Source organism: Struthio camelus, chromosome 15, assembly GCF_040807025.1.
Source record: "Struthio camelus isolate bStrCam1 chromosome 15, bStrCam1.hap1, whole genome shotgun sequence".
In the NCBI taxonomy this organism is placed as follows: domain Eukaryota; kingdom Metazoa; phylum Chordata; class Aves; order Struthioniformes; family Struthionidae; genus Struthio; species Struthio camelus.
Window position 1 is genome coordinate 9,680,166 of NC_090956.1, and position 15,331 is coordinate 9,695,496.

Consider the following 15,331-nt stretch of genomic DNA (forward strand, 5'->3'; position numbering starts at 1 on the left):
TTTCTTTCACTTTTCTTCTACCTTATTCCCCCACATTTTAACCCTTAATAATTGAAATAAGACTTCTATAAATGTATCTTTCGTCCAAAACTGTCCTACTGGGATTAGGAAGAAACTCCTTAACACAGTTACTGATTTGTGTATTAAACAAATAGTTTAATACACAAAGGATGTATACTGGTGTATAGTAATTTGTTTCCCTTATTTTGCTTTTGATTGATTTAGAATTAATATGTAATTAATAGATATGCATAGTAGCTTCTGTGCGACATAGATTAATGGTGCTAACGTTCCTGTCTGAATTTCTGTAGCTCAGGAATTTCTTAAACTATTTAACAGTGGTTGTGTAGTAAAATTCTGTTGCAAAACCACTGATATTAATTCTTCATATTATGTTTCAAATATTTTTTCAGTTTGAACATTCATGATTTAAGCCTGATTTTATCATTATGTGCAATATAGGTAAAATGTTAGAAGACTACTGGGGACCCTCTAGAAAAATTCTTGGAGATCTGAAATTCCTTGAGAGCTTAAAGACATATGACAAGGATAACATTCCTCCTGCTATAATGAAGAAAATCAGAGAGAGGTTTATTGGTCATCCAGATTTTCAGCCAGCTGTCATAAAAAATGTGTCGTCTGCCTGTGAAGGGCTATGCAAGTGGGTGCGAGCCATGGAGGTATACGATCGTGTTGCAAAAGTGGTTGCCCCAAAGCGTGAACGTTTGAGAGATGCAGAAGGATTACTGGACGTTCAAATGAAGAAGCTAAAAACGAAACAAGCAGAACTTAAGGAGGTAGTTGATCACCTCCAAGCGTTGAATGATGAGTTGGAAAGCATGAATGACCGGAAGAGAGAATTAGAAAATAATATTGAAATCTGTTCAGAAAAGCTTGTGAGAGCTGAACAGCTAATTAGTGGTCTTGGTGGGGAGAAAGATAGGTGGACAGAAGCTGCGCGATTGTTAGGAATCCGATATATAGACCTTACAGGAGACGTATTGTTATCTTCAGGAACAGTTGCTTATTTGGGAGCCTTCAGTGTAGATTATCGCCTAGAATGTCAAAAGCAATGGCAAGTCCTGTGCAATGAGAAGAACATACCGTGCTCCAATGATTTTAGCTTAAGTAATACGCTAGGGGACCCAGTCAAAATTCGTGCATGGCAAATTGCTGGATTGCCAATTGATTCCTTTTCCATTGACAATGGCTTAATTGTTTCTAACTCAAGAAGATGGGCTTTAATGATAGATCCTCAAAGGCAAGCTAACAAGTGGGTAAAAAATATGGAGAAAAATAACAAGCTTTCAGTTATCAAATTATCTGATACAAATTATGTGAGGACATTAGAGAATGCTATTCAGCTTGGAACACCAGTCTTGCTAGAAGATATTGGTGAAGAACTAGATGCTTTCATAGAACCCATTTTATTAAAGCTAACATTCAAACAGCAAGGAGTAGAATACATGAAGTTAGGAGAAAATACAATTGAATATTCAAGAGATTTCAGGTTTTACATAACAACCCGTTTAAGAAATCCTCATTATCTTCCTGAGGTGGCTGTGAAAGTTTGTCTACTCAACTTCATGATTACGCCTCTGGGTCTTCAGGATCAACTTCTTGGAACTGTAGCTGCAAAGGAAAAACCTGAGCTAGAAGAAAAGAAAAATAAACTGATTATAAAAAGTGCAGCCAACAAGAAACAATTAAAGGAAATAGAAGATAAAATCCTGGAGGTCCTTTCAAAGTCAGAAGGAAATATCTTAGAAGATGAAACAGCGATTAATATTTTGTCTTCATCCAAAGAGTTATCTGAAGAAATCTCTGAAAAGCAAAAAATTGCTTCTGTAACTGAAATGCAAATAGATTCTACTCGGATGGGGTATAAACCAGTTGCTATTCATTCAGCTGTTGTCTTCTTCTGCATCTCTGATCTGGCAAACATCGAACCTATGTATCAGTATTCATTGATTTGGTTCGTTAACTTGTATGTTCAATCTATTGCTAATAGCAAAAAGAGTGACGATCTGGAAGAGAGAATTAAAAATATAATTGAGCATTTCACAATAAGCATCTATAATAATGTCTGTCGTTCACTGTTCGAGAAAGATAAACTGTTATTCTCCTTCCTTCTGACAGTAGGGATTATGAAGGGAAAAGACCAAATAGATGATGAGGTTTGGCGTTTCCTACTGACAGGAGGTGTTGCTCTTGATAATCCTCACCCCAATCCAGCTCCAGAATGGCTATCTGACAAATCATGGGCTGAGCTAGTCCGTGCATCTTGTCTGACAAACCTTCAGGGACTAATGGAACATGTAAGAGAGAATGTTTCAAAGTGGAAACTAATATATGACTCTGTAAGACCCCATGAAGAAGCTTTCCCAGATGTGTGGAACACGTTACTGGGGTTAGATCGCATGGTTATTCTCAGATGTTTGAGACCTGACAAGATTGTTCCAGCAGTGCAGATGTTCATTATAGAAAATATGGGAAGAACATTTATCGAACCACCTACTTTTGATCTTGGAGGAAGTTACAATGATTCCAGTTGCTGTGCCCCTTTGATTTTTGTATTATCACCAGGTGCTGATCCTATGGCAGGTGAGATTAGTATTAAAAAAAATCTTTTTTTGTCTGATTAAATGACACTGAGCGTGACTAAACTTATAATGAAGTATAGGCCCCTTCATTTGATCTTTAAAGTGCAATACAGCAGTGATGGTATTAGCTTCTATTTCAAACATTTGCATCAGTCCGTATGTAGGAAATTATAGTAAAATTGCTGGAGGGCGAGGTGAATGTGCTGGTGATGAAATGTCTAGATCTCTGAGCAGCTCTCCAGGGGTCTAACAGGTTTGCACATCCAGGCCAGATTCTAATTCACGCTTATGTTACAATTAAGCTGGTGGGTTTTTGGGACTTGCCCTAGTGTTCCTGAAGCTCCTCCTCCAGGAAGTTTCCTCTCTCTTGGTTGCTGATGAAATGGTGTATATCAGCACACTCTAAAGCACTTTGGTTAAAAGCCCTTTAAAAAATAACCACCCAGGTTATTTTTAAATCTTTTTTTCTGCCAAAAGAATGGGCAGAAATGGTTCCATTGTAATATGGAGCCATACTGTAAGGATATATTTCCAGGAGGTGCTGGCTTTGAGGGCAAAGCTGGAGGTTTGTTTTTAACCCAGATCTTTAGATGTTGATCCAGAAACAGTTGTACCAGGAACCAGAGAGAGCAGGGAGCCGTAACACAGGCTGGGAATGAGCAGGCAGGACTGAAGGAGAGGATAGGCATTTAACCTGGCTAGTATATCTTTCTGTTTTGCTTTATACATCTACATTGTAGCAAGTGCCTAAGAAACACAGTGACTGATACAGCATTTGATACTGCTTCTGGGTGGTTGTTATTCTTATTTGAGTAAAATATATATTGACTTCTGTGTCTTTCTTCCCATGTGTGAAACGTGCCGTCGCAGGTTTGTTAAAATTTGCTGATGACCTTGGCATGGGAGGCACAAGCATTCAAACTATTTCACTCGGACAGGGCCAGGGCCCAATAGCAGCAAATATGATTTATCAGGCTATTAGTAATGGAACCTGGGTTGTGTTACAAAACTGCCATCTTGCAACCAGCTGGATGCCTGCTTTGGAAAAAATCTGTGAGGAAGTTATAGTGCCTGAGAATACCAATGATAAGTTCAGGTAGGAGTTTTAACATCTTACTCTTTTCTATGAATATTTCTTGTTTGCTGGAGACACTCATAAAAAGAAATAGAACGTGTTCTGTATGAACAACTAACAGTACTATTTATGTTGTTTAATGTGCAATGACAAATGAAGATACCTAATCATGATGCCATCTTTTCAGCTTGTCCAATATCATCTACTTTATGCCTGCATTTTAGAACAAATTCAGATGTTATCTAAACAATACAGTTAAACAAGTAATAAAACTCAATGTTCTGCAGATTGATACTGAGGATTTGTCAATATTGATAGTTTTTTGATGATGATGATGATGATGATGATGTGCTTTTTCTCTTCTTTTCAGATTGTGGTTAACTAGTTATCCATCAGAAAAGTTTCCCGTTAGTATTCTCCAGAATGGCATCAAAATGACAAATGAACCTCCAAAAGGGGTTAGAGCAAACCTCCTTCGATCGTATCTTAATGACCCTGTCTCTGACCCTGTGTTCTTTAGCAGTTGCCAAAAGCCAGAAATGTGGCAAAAATTGCTTTTTGGCCTTTGCTTTTTCCATGCTCTTGTGCAGGAAAGGAGAAACTTTGGCCCATTGGGTAAGGTTTAGATTATTCCGCGCATTATCTCAAAAGGATTAGGAGTTTAAAAATGCATTTTTACACCCTCTCTGTGAAAAGGTAGTATTGCTGTTACAAAAGTACAGCAATACAAGAGTAAAGTATGTATTTCACAGAACAGAATAAAGTTTTTAAAAGCTGCTAACTGCATGGATTCTTATTCAGGCAAAGCTACTATTGAAGCTACGTAAAGTATTAATGTGGGTGAGGGCTAGAAAGTGTCAGTTTTCCAAGTAAATGTATCATACACTATTTACATTAAATTGTAACCTAATAGATGATTATTAGTTTATTGTTGTGGTTCTCACCAGCTACAGTAAATTATTTATCAAAAGCAGTTCTATTTAAATTTTCATCATTAAAGATGCATCTTCAGTAATGTTTCTGTTATTTATGTGCGTACTTTTGTTTTAGAAAAGCTAGTGCATATGTTTACGTGGTGTGAGACTGAAATTTATGTCGTTGCAGTGTATTGACCGTAACACAACGATGAAAATATGTTATATATCAGTAAGATTTGTGATTCAATGTTTACTAAATTTAATATATAATCTTAAAAGACCAAGGCATATTTAGAAAACAGTATAGAATTCTGATGTTTTTCATAAAATATAGAAATACCTGCAATTATAAATATTTTTATAACTGTGTAAAACTTGCACATTCTGTGGGCGTACATGAAGTTCTCTGCTTTCCATTCTGACCTGTGTCTGCCTTCAGGATAATAGTAACGGTTGTGAAATGTTATCTTATGATTGACAACCGCTGTCCCTATTTTAATAGACACCTGTGTAAATAAACACAAGACTGCCAGAAGAAAGATAATCTTTTATTGCTTTAAAATAAAAACATGACTTTTGTAAGTCACAAAGAGGTGATTTGTGAAAGCAACATCTACTGCTTCAAGGGAGCAGTTGTCCAGTGGCAGAAGTAGACCTATTTGTTCATTTGTGCAAGGGGTGTAGGTTTTCTGAAGGATTTTCTTATCTGGAGTATGCTCCTGGTTAACTGTTTATTTTACTGTTACTCCAGATGTTATAGACAAACAGCATAATAGATGGGCAGATGATTAAAAATTGAAATTAATCAATTGAAACGCCCGTTTTCCTCATCTCCAAAGAGCTACAGATCAGCATAAAGTACCAAGCAGGTCTGTATTTTACTCCAGGTAAAATACAGTGGTTCAGGAGTGAGCAATGCCAAAATGCCTGTGTTTGTAGGTTCGTATTTAATTATATGGAATGATGGTAATTGAGCCTTGCGATAAAATACAGTTACGGAGTGGTAATTCTCACTTGTGCAGTATACACCCAGCTAAATGCCGTGGCTTTGTCTAGGTATTGTCTGGCAGCTGTTATCTTCTGTTCTATAGCAGAAGTCTAATACCATCAACAACATTTCCTGAGCATGGATATCTGTACAATGCACCATTGCTGATACATCTTATCTGGATTGAACAGGTTGGAATATTCCATATGAGTTCAATGAGTCTGACCTCAGAATCAGTATGCAACAGATCCAGATGTTTCTGAATGAGTATGAAGAAATCCCATTTGAAGCTCTGACATATCTAACAGGTAAAGGTGTTGCACTCACTAACACGTGTTGACTTTGCTATGTACTTTCAGCTGATACAGTGATAAGCTGGTAAGTGCTTGACAGATGCAGTGGATTCCACTCAGGTTTACGTTCTTGGCCTTTCACGTACAGACAAGTTGGATCCCAAGCCCTCAGATCAGATTGCTGTCTTCGCTTGTATATAGCTGGAAGAGTTACTAATGGTCCAGCAAACCTCCTGGTCTTTGTTTCACATTTGTCAAATAAAAACATCAGTGGTCTCTGTTTCACCTTAGCAGATCCTGACAGAGTAAGCATTGGCAATTTACCGGAGGATGTGATAATCCTCATCAGGTTAAAGCAGTAGGTGTTGACCTGTGTAAATAACTAGTGAGATATTTCTTGGCTGCTGTGGCTGTTTAGTTCTCATTCTTCAGAAGGAAGGCTACTTATTGGCACCTTCTTTCTCATGGTGAATAAAGATGATTCCCAATTTTTGCTATATCAAATATTATGTTTAGCTTTATTAAAAATAATTTTGGGGGTCAGGATTAAGGAAAAAAGATAATAAACTGAACTTCTAGCTGTTTTCTGCACTTCATGTCACTGCTGGTTTTTTCCTCTATCTTGGTCAAGGCACAAATCTCCCCTCATTGCTTGCCCATTACTTAAATCTCTCCAACCTCTTCTGCACAGTGGTTCTGCATGTTTGTAATCCCTTCTTTTCTACTGTGTACATATATAATCAGGTTTGAATTTACATCAGGTTTGAAAAGTGGCTGGCCTAAAATATTCTTACTAAGAGAATTTAGAGCAAATGAGCTGCCATTTGAAATGTGACATTTTTCACTATGGCACGAGAAGCAGTTTCCCAGGCCAGCTCAGAGTGTTCCTTATACCTTTCACTATCAAGACGCACAAATTAGGTTCGTATTCCCAAAGATATTAAAGCGCCTAATGTCTGTTGAAGCAATGGAAGTATAGTGCCTAAAAACTTTTGAAGATCTGGACCTTCAGGTCTTCAGCTTAATGGAGCTATTCATTAATGCTAAACATTTTTTACTTGTTCATTGACTTTCAGTTTTTCATCCTCACTTTTTGTCCTTTCTCAGGGGAATGTAACTACGGTGGGAGAGTAACAGATGATAAAGACAGACGTCTTCTCCTGTCCCTTCTTTCCGTAGTCTATAACAAGGATATAGAGCAGGACAAGTATATGCTTGCACCTGGAGAGGACTACTACATACCACCACATGGTCCGTATGAGGTGAGGAGAAAATGGATGCAAGTCATTTAGCAAAAGCCTGTGCTTTGAGACTGTGAGTACAACAGATAGAAAACAAATAAACAAAAAACATAAGCTCACAAAGCCATATCAAAATGTGTAAAATATGGATCTGGTACTTGATATCTAACACACATGAATGGAGAGGTAGGGATCTTCCAATATTCCAGTGTTTGTCGTTGCAAAGTCCCGCCCCTGTGCAGGTTTCCAATACAATTCTGGAAAAGCTGATATGAGTCAGGCTTCAGGACTTTGCAGGGGAATTCTGCACCCTCTTGTAAGCACTTCTATCATGATAGCAATGATCAGGATGAGGAGGTGGAATGGCAGGTATATACAGGAGTGCACAGATTTGCTGGCCTCCATTGCCTTCCCTTTTTTCCCTTCTGTCAGCTGCTTGGATGTAACAAAGGTGCTCAAATCCCACCCATTAGTATAGCCTCCAGTGGCAGGGCTGATCCACTCAGCATCGTAAGCTCTCCTGTAACTCCTGCCACTGCTCCTTGCATATTTCTTATGAACGCTCCGTTCTCATGCTTTCCATACAGAATGGATGGGGCAGTACAGTCTTTCTAGTACAGTAGCAGAGTTTATTAGCCAACGTAGGAAATTAGGTGAGCTTGCTACTTGCATGAGGGCAGTAAGGACAAATCCTCAGCGAGTCTTTGAACGGTTCAGAACTTTTATATTAGTCTCTCTGGACTGGGCAAGACAATTTTTGGGTAATTTAACTGGGAATTTGTGTGTTTGATTGTAAATGGGAATGTTCTGCAAAGATGGTGTTTGTATTAACTAATCATTTATGAATATATCCTTGCATGACTTTTGGTACCTAAATGTTTATTTTACAGTCTTACATTGAATTTCTACGAGGCTTACCAATTACAACACACCCTGAAGTGTTTGGGCTTCATGAAAATGCAGACATTACCAAGGATAACCAGGAAACTAACCAGCTTTTCAGTGGAGTGCTCCTGACTTTGCCTAGAGAAGCAGGGGGAGGTGGCAAGTCTCCTCAGGTAATTGGGGAAGAAAGATCAGCTTGCACTCTGGAATGTCCTAGGTTTCAGAGGAATCTAACACCTCTCATTACATTGCTGCGGGTTTGGGAGCAGATATGAATGTCCCCGTAGGGATGGAGTGAGATTGTGGGTTGAAGAACTTTTGCAGACAGAAGATATTCTAATGACTTTGAATTCGACTAGGTTAATACCACACGATCCCATCTGGTTGACCAGAACATCTAGTTTGAGTAGAAAGGTTTCTTTCATATTTCTGTTCAAAATAACACTGAAGTGCTTCACCTCAGTCCTGAATTGTGGTTAGAAGACAGTCGGTAAACACCTTGAATCACATCCCAAGGCAATTTTACAGTATCACGTTTAATTCCACTCACCAAATTCTGACAGCTGGAGGTTCATACACTAGCCTAACTTCATCAGCAGTGGTTGCATGGCCGTCCCTGCGAGCCTCCCCAGGGGTCAGACTCCAAGGTGCCAGGATATGGCATCAAGTCATTCAACTGTCAGGCAAGCAATGTGAGCCCACTAGAGGCAAAAGTATCCTTCCTGGGGAAGTCTGGGCTATAACAGCACTTCCACTCTATATTATTATTCTTGAATGCTCAGTTGCTGAGATGCAATTTTTGCTGCTTCAATTTCTACAGCCCCAGACTTGTAATTGTGTTGGAGTGTTTTGTATGGCTCAAAGAAGGGGGGCAGTTTGGCAGAATGGAATCACTTGGACCCTGACCCTTCCTGCCGTCTACGCCTCCATGGGACCTGTTTTGGAGATGCTGGGGATTTCTTTCCTTCATCCTATCCCGGTAGTTCCTCAGGTCACTCAGGTCAAATCCATGCCCTGTTGAGACATACATAAATGACCTTCCAAACCCCTAGGGATTTGACATCCTATATTTTGTATACAAGTCGATTCCTGAATACTGGAATCAATGGAAAATAGTTTCCTGTGAGGTTGGCTAGTGACTAGGGGCATTCCTGTGGTCTTCCCATCATTCCCCTGTGCTGCATACTTTGGCTTTTCCTTAATTGTGGCAATAGTAGGATTATGCTTATCTACCCTGCTGCCTGTTTTCTCAAGAGCTGCCTAAAACCCTTTTGCAAATTACACTGAAGTTACTAACCGTTTTAAAATTATTGGGAAGGGAAGGAGCAAGCAGGCACATGCACACATAGACAGGTTGATGTACAAAGAGAGTATGATCGTGTAAGCTTTATTTGTTTAGGAAAATAGACTAAAATATTGTTGCGTTTAAAAAGTAAAAATCTGAAACCTGTAGAGTTTTGATGAATTTATTTAATAAAAGTAGAAAAAAAAAAATCCTCATTCAATGCAAACTTGAAAATTGTGATTTCAGGAAACTGTTGAAGATTTGGCACAGGAAATCTTATCCAAATTACCAAGTGACTTTAACGTTGAAGAGGTTATGAAGAAATACCCAGTACTTTATGAAGAGTCCATGAATACAGTTCTTAGGCAAGAATTGATCCGATTCAACAGGTATGACTCAGTGTTTTGTGTAGCATTACTAATACTGAAATATGCTTGTGTTTCTCAGTGCTAGCAGCTCACAAGCTTTAAATAATTACAAGGCTTTTACAACAAATTCTTCTTAACACAATAGCTTCTGCTTGGAATGATCCTTTTTAACAAGGCTTGAAAGCTGCAGCTGACTACCTGAATGCAGAAATAGTACCTATATTCTGGCAGTGTTCGCTTACATCAGATTTGAGTTTGTTTTGTTGAGATAAGGCACTTTATTCCTTTTAAGTCATCCTAATAGTCACAATATACAATGTTAGCTAGTGGCTGAAGCTTAAAACTATCATTTATTTCCCTCGTCTAAAAGGGGAAATCTCACCATCTTTTGATTCTTGTGTGTTTTTTGTTTCTTTGTTTGTTTTTTCCCAAGATAAACAATAATTTTGATAACTTCAGGTAGGATAAGGAATTTCTGATGGGACATTCTCCAGCTTTAATCAGCCCTTCATTCGAGTCAGGCTCGGAAGTCTTTGGCCAGATAGGAAGTAAATAATGAGGTTACAATTTCTTTTCTTTAACTGTAGGCTTACAGAAGTTGTTCGGAGCAGCCTTGTCAGTTTAGGCAGAGCCATCAAAGGCCAGGTGTTAATGTCATCTGAACTTGAAGATGTTTTCAATAGTATGTTAATGGGAAAAGTACCGCCAGTGTGGGCTGCCAAATCCTATCCATCACTGAAGCCGCTGGGAAGCTATGTATCTGATCTCCTCTCTCGTTTGGTCTTCTTCCAGGTATGCCAAACTGAGACTGACAGGTCTACGGGATGGGTAGTTGAAAGCTAAACGGCTAAAATGTGTATCAGTACTGTCCTCATTCAGCAGTACCCTTACAGCTTCCAGATTGTGAGCTTCCAACTTGCACACATTCATGACCAAATATACACAGAATTAATAGCATTGGAATTAACTCTGCAGCTGTGTAGCAGGGTGAGCCAGGAGTATGTACTTTGGCTCTAATACACTGTAATATTTGGTAGTTCCCATTTTTCTGTTTCTAGAAGATGCATTTTACTTTGCATCGATGCCTTAATGACTTCCCTGCTCGAAGTACTCTGAATCAGGAGTGAGAATGCTTTGGAAACAATCCTGTAGTATGTAACAGGTACTGTTAGACATTTTTATATGTGCCTGTAAATCTCTTCCAAGTTTATTAAAAGTGATACCACTTTTACAGACCTTTTGAACAGGCTATTTAATTCTTTACTCACCCTTCCAGTAAGTATTCCCCTAACATTCTTAGTATACTTTTAAAATTACTTAAAATTTCATATGTACCTTAAACAGGTGAGGTACTGAGATATATATTGCAACCCCATACAGTAAGTCATGGGAGGAGAAAGGTGAAAAAGAAGTGTCTGGAAGATTCTTTTAAGCAGAAAAGTGTCTTGTTTGCTGGATTAGAATACCATGTGGGATTCTCTAATTTGTTTTGGTTCCTAATGGCTTAGAATGTTATGGGGACATTCTGCCCTTGCCTTGTTTTTCCTACTGCCTTTTTGATACACATCAAAGATATTAGCCCAGGATCTCCTTGGCTGACATCTTTATGATATCCTCCGGGAGGGTCTATATGCCCTGGCTGTAGTGACAGACTGCCCTCATAGTGCTGGGTGAAGATACTATGTAGGAAAATCTCATCCTTTTTCACGTTAGATCAGAGTTCACAAGACTGTAAAAGTGGGTATTTTGATAAGTGTGTCCAAATTCCATCTCCTTTTTTTTCCTTTTTTTTTTTCCTGGCTAGCATCTAGACTTACCAAAATATGCTTACACTAATTTGGAAACTTCTTTCGGTAGCACTGAGCTCTGGTTGTTTCCGAATGAGTGATTATTTTTATTACCGTCATAAATAACTGACTTCTGTGATTTTTTTTTTTTTTTGTTGCCTGTGAGTAATATTTATCTAATGGGTAGCATCCAAAGAGTCTAATCAAGGTTGAGCTCTCATTGTGGTGTTGAAGTGTATCTGGAAAGACATTCCTTCCGTGGTGAATTTACAAGGTGAAGCCCTGGCATATGTTTTTTCTTATGTTTATTTTTTCTCCCATAATCAGGATTGGGTTATCCATGGACCACCCACAGTGTTTTGGATATCAGGATTCTACTTCACTCAGTCCTTTTTGACAGGTGTTTTACAGAACTATTCTAGAAAATACACCATCCCAATTGATCACATTGGATTTGAATTTGAGGTAAGGAAATGCAGAGGAATTTTTTTTTTTCTTGAGCATTTTGAAATATGTTCTGAGGCAGCAGTGAATAGGGTTTCTAAATGAAAAGAAATGTCACTTAAAGGAATAGTTTCAGACTATCACTTACAGGATTTAATATACACCCATATAGAAATAAAGCAAATGATTTAATCGTTCCAGGTGATGAAACAGGAGCACACAATGGAGAAAATGCCAGAAGATGGGGCATATGTAAAAGGCCTTTTTTTGGAAGGTGCACGATGGGATAGAGAATCCTTGCTGATTGGAGAATCACTTCCAAAAATCCTTTATGATTCTCTGCCCATAATTTGGCTGAAGCCTGGAGAAAGTTCCAAATTTCTACATAAGAACATCTATTCATGTCCTGTGTACAAGACAAGTGCAAGAAGAGGTGTATTGTCCACGACTGGCCACTCAACCAACTATGTTCTCTCAGTTGAACTCCCTTCAGACAAGCCCCAGAAACACTGGATAAATCGAGGTGTGGCAGCACTATGCCAGTTAGATGACTGAGTGTTTGCAAGTCAAAACACTCACATTTTGTAATTAAAAGATGTACTTTACTCCCCAAGGACTGTTTTTTTTTTTTTATCAGTACTTCCTGCTGACTTTAAAGCAGCTCCCAATTTCCTTTGGTTTTTAGCCACTCTCACCTACTAGGGAAGAGTGATTAAAGAAAGAACACTGTAAACAGAAACTTATTGCAAAGGCCTGGGCTTTATCTTGCAATAGATCAAAATGAACAGAATTCCCAGCAAACTGTGTGTCACCCACATCATTACAAATCTTGTGAAATCCTTTTAGCACTTTGCTGCTGTCACGGGGCTTTTTTGTTTATGAGATTGGGCCCAAAGAGATATAATAAGAGTTTTGCTGCTGGTTTTATTGGGAACCTAATGTACAACTCTTGCAAATAGGTCTCTCTGGATCTGCCTACCGCTTCTGTATCCCAGGAGTGCGTAGGTCGAGGAGGCAGGAGAGAAGAATAGTCTGTTCACAGCATATAAAACCAATCCTCAGTTAGAATAAACTGCCAGAGCTGTATTAGGAAGCTATAGTAACTGATATTCCTTGAAGATCTGCCCCAAAATTTCTACAGAAAACTGCTAGACAGCACAGGTGTTGGAAGACTGCCATTTCTCAGAACAGTATGTTTTGTCTCATGATGTTTTAATTTTTTTATTTCAGTATTATTTACATACATATCCAAGGTGCCTGATAAATGGAGCTAAACTTCCTTTCTCTCATAGCCTGATTTTACTTCCTCGTATTGGCCTCTTGCATGTTGGACTAATAACCACCTGATATTTTGTACTTGTTTTAAGCCCTTTCATCAGAGAAGCTCAAAGTAACTTGCAAACATAATTAAAAATAAAATAGCCCTGAACATCTTCAAAGAGCTGTGCAGTCATTAACTAATCCCCACAGCATGCCAAGAAGGTACTGATGATGGATCATTAGACTTGTTTTATACACAGTACAAGAGAAGTGCAAAGATCAAGGCAAACATAAAAAAATAAAAAACTGCACAAACATCCACTAATTTGGGGTCTCTTCATTTTTTCATTGCCTAGACTGCAGCATCTTAATGACTTGCTCAAAGAGTCAGAGACACAGCTACAATTCAGCAGTTCCCAGTATTAAGCTGTGCTGCTGCAACGTATTAAACCATGCAGATCTTATCATAGGAACTTAAATGTTGTGTTGTGCTTAGCTATTATAAGAGAAAACAGTGTTCACTATTGTTTTATTAACCACTGGTGTATGTTTTATATAGATATCTATAAAACAGTAACTTTTAAGAATGGTAACATATACAGGTAAGCAAGGAGTGTTACAGGTACATTCTACAGTGCTGCTCTGCATAAAATATACGTAGGTAATTAGTACAGTACCTTTACTATATTTGATGTCTCTTAAGCAGTACAGTAAGTTGGCATTTGGTGCATTATTATTGTTACATGTTTACTAGTGCAGAGATGACAGGCCAGAGCTCTTAAAGCATGTTTCTTTTAATGAAGGCGATAGAGGTGTGCAGGTGTTTCTGCTTACTGTTGGGAGAAACTAGTCTTATCTTAACAGTTCAGATGGAATTATATTTGGCACATGCAGCAAAAATAAATCTTGTTGTATGTGAACGTTACAGCATGATCACCCAAATTGGCAAGATTTCTTTTTTGAGAAGGGAATTATGTTTCTGAAGATCTAGGTAAATTAGTCTTTTAAAAACACAGATTCCCGTTCGTCTTCATAATGGAACATCACAGATGCTTTCTACCTTTCGTATCATTAAAATTAATTGAAATTTAGTGCTTATATTTAAAGAAACAGATTGTAATTACCATATTTTAAAAATTGCTGCCTGTCACTGTTAGGATGATCTGTATGGCACGCAAAATCCCATGAACAATTCAGATCACTAATTAGGCCACTGCAACATCACAGAGAACAAAGCAGTCACCAGCTTCCTTTTCCAGCTCTTTTGCACGCAGCATTAGTCGTGCTGAGGCTCAGAGCCAGGGAGGCTGGTTACATCCGTCCCTACGGATGGCTCCGTCACTGCTGTCTGAAGGACCCTTCTGTATGGACTTGAGCTTATGCCTTTAAGTGGCCTTGGTGACAGCTTACCTGCCATGATAATACCCTCCACTGAGGCCCTGCTGAAAGGGAAACTAAGGCAACAGTACAGTACAAATTCTTAAAACACTAAACTGAGAAGTTGGAATACAAGGCTTGAGTTTCGCCATCCTCAGATAATGCTAGCCTCGTGAACAAAGACCTCTAAATATAAAGTAAGCCATTACATATAAAAAAAAGATTCACTAGTATATATTAGCTAAATTACATTCTGTAAAGATAAATTACTTTCAAACTACTGGAAAATACTGTATGGTAGCTTGCTGTGTGGGTTTCATGGGCAAACACTAATGGGTAGTTTACTGAATGACATAGTTGTTGTGGAGCTTTTCTTGTGAATATACCGTCTCTGCTGCATTGTGTGCCATGTCCTTGTTACTGTGATAATTTTCTAAATTCTTCCATGTTGATACTTACTGAGATGAAGGCATCTCTTGGAACATAAAGATGTATTTCAAGCTTTTGAAGCTGTGACTGAAGGATTTAGATATGGGAAAAGACTTTAAATGAAGGTTCATGCATCAGTCAGTTGCTAGGTCCCCTTCAAAAGAGATCAGGTATGGCTAAGTTGCTTTATTTCATGGTTATTGAAGTCTTGAAGTATGTGGTTTCCTCAGCTGCTTTTACTATTAGAGAAAAAATAGTCGAATTTACTGTTGAGAGGTATTTGTCTTAGAGATATGCTTCTGCGATTTTTTTTGAAGTGAGCTTTGCAGCCTTATTTCCTGAGTGTTACCTAGGGCTTCCTGAAGAATGATAAACTGGC

The 15,331-nt window shown here is 38.4% G+C and overlaps 1 protein-coding gene across 1 annotated transcript in view; it reads left to right on the forward strand.

Annotated features, from left to right (window-relative positions):
• DNAH3 (dynein axonemal heavy chain 3) overlaps window positions 1–15,194 on the forward strand; it is a 71,262-nt gene extending 56,068 nt beyond the window's left edge. Inside the window, exons 53-62 of the mRNA XM_068908937.1 lie at window positions 463–2,604; window positions 3,474–3,699; window positions 4,049–4,293; window positions 5,775–5,891; window positions 6,984–7,138; window positions 8,008–8,175; window positions 9,534–9,676; window positions 10,243–10,447; window positions 11,770–11,907; window positions 12,088–15,194. Coding sequence (XP_068765038.1) covers window positions 463–2,604; window positions 3,474–3,699; window positions 4,049–4,293; window positions 5,775–5,891; window positions 6,984–7,138; window positions 8,008–8,175; window positions 9,534–9,676; window positions 10,243–10,447; window positions 11,770–11,907; window positions 12,088–12,441 — 3,893 coding nt within the window. The 3' untranslated portion in view covers window positions 12,442–15,194. The remainder of the gene's footprint in view (window positions 1–462; window positions 2,605–3,473; window positions 3,700–4,048; window positions 4,294–5,774; window positions 5,892–6,983; window positions 7,139–8,007; window positions 8,176–9,533; window positions 9,677–10,242; window positions 10,448–11,769; window positions 11,908–12,087) is intronic.
• Window positions 15,195–15,331: the final 137 nt, after the last annotated feature.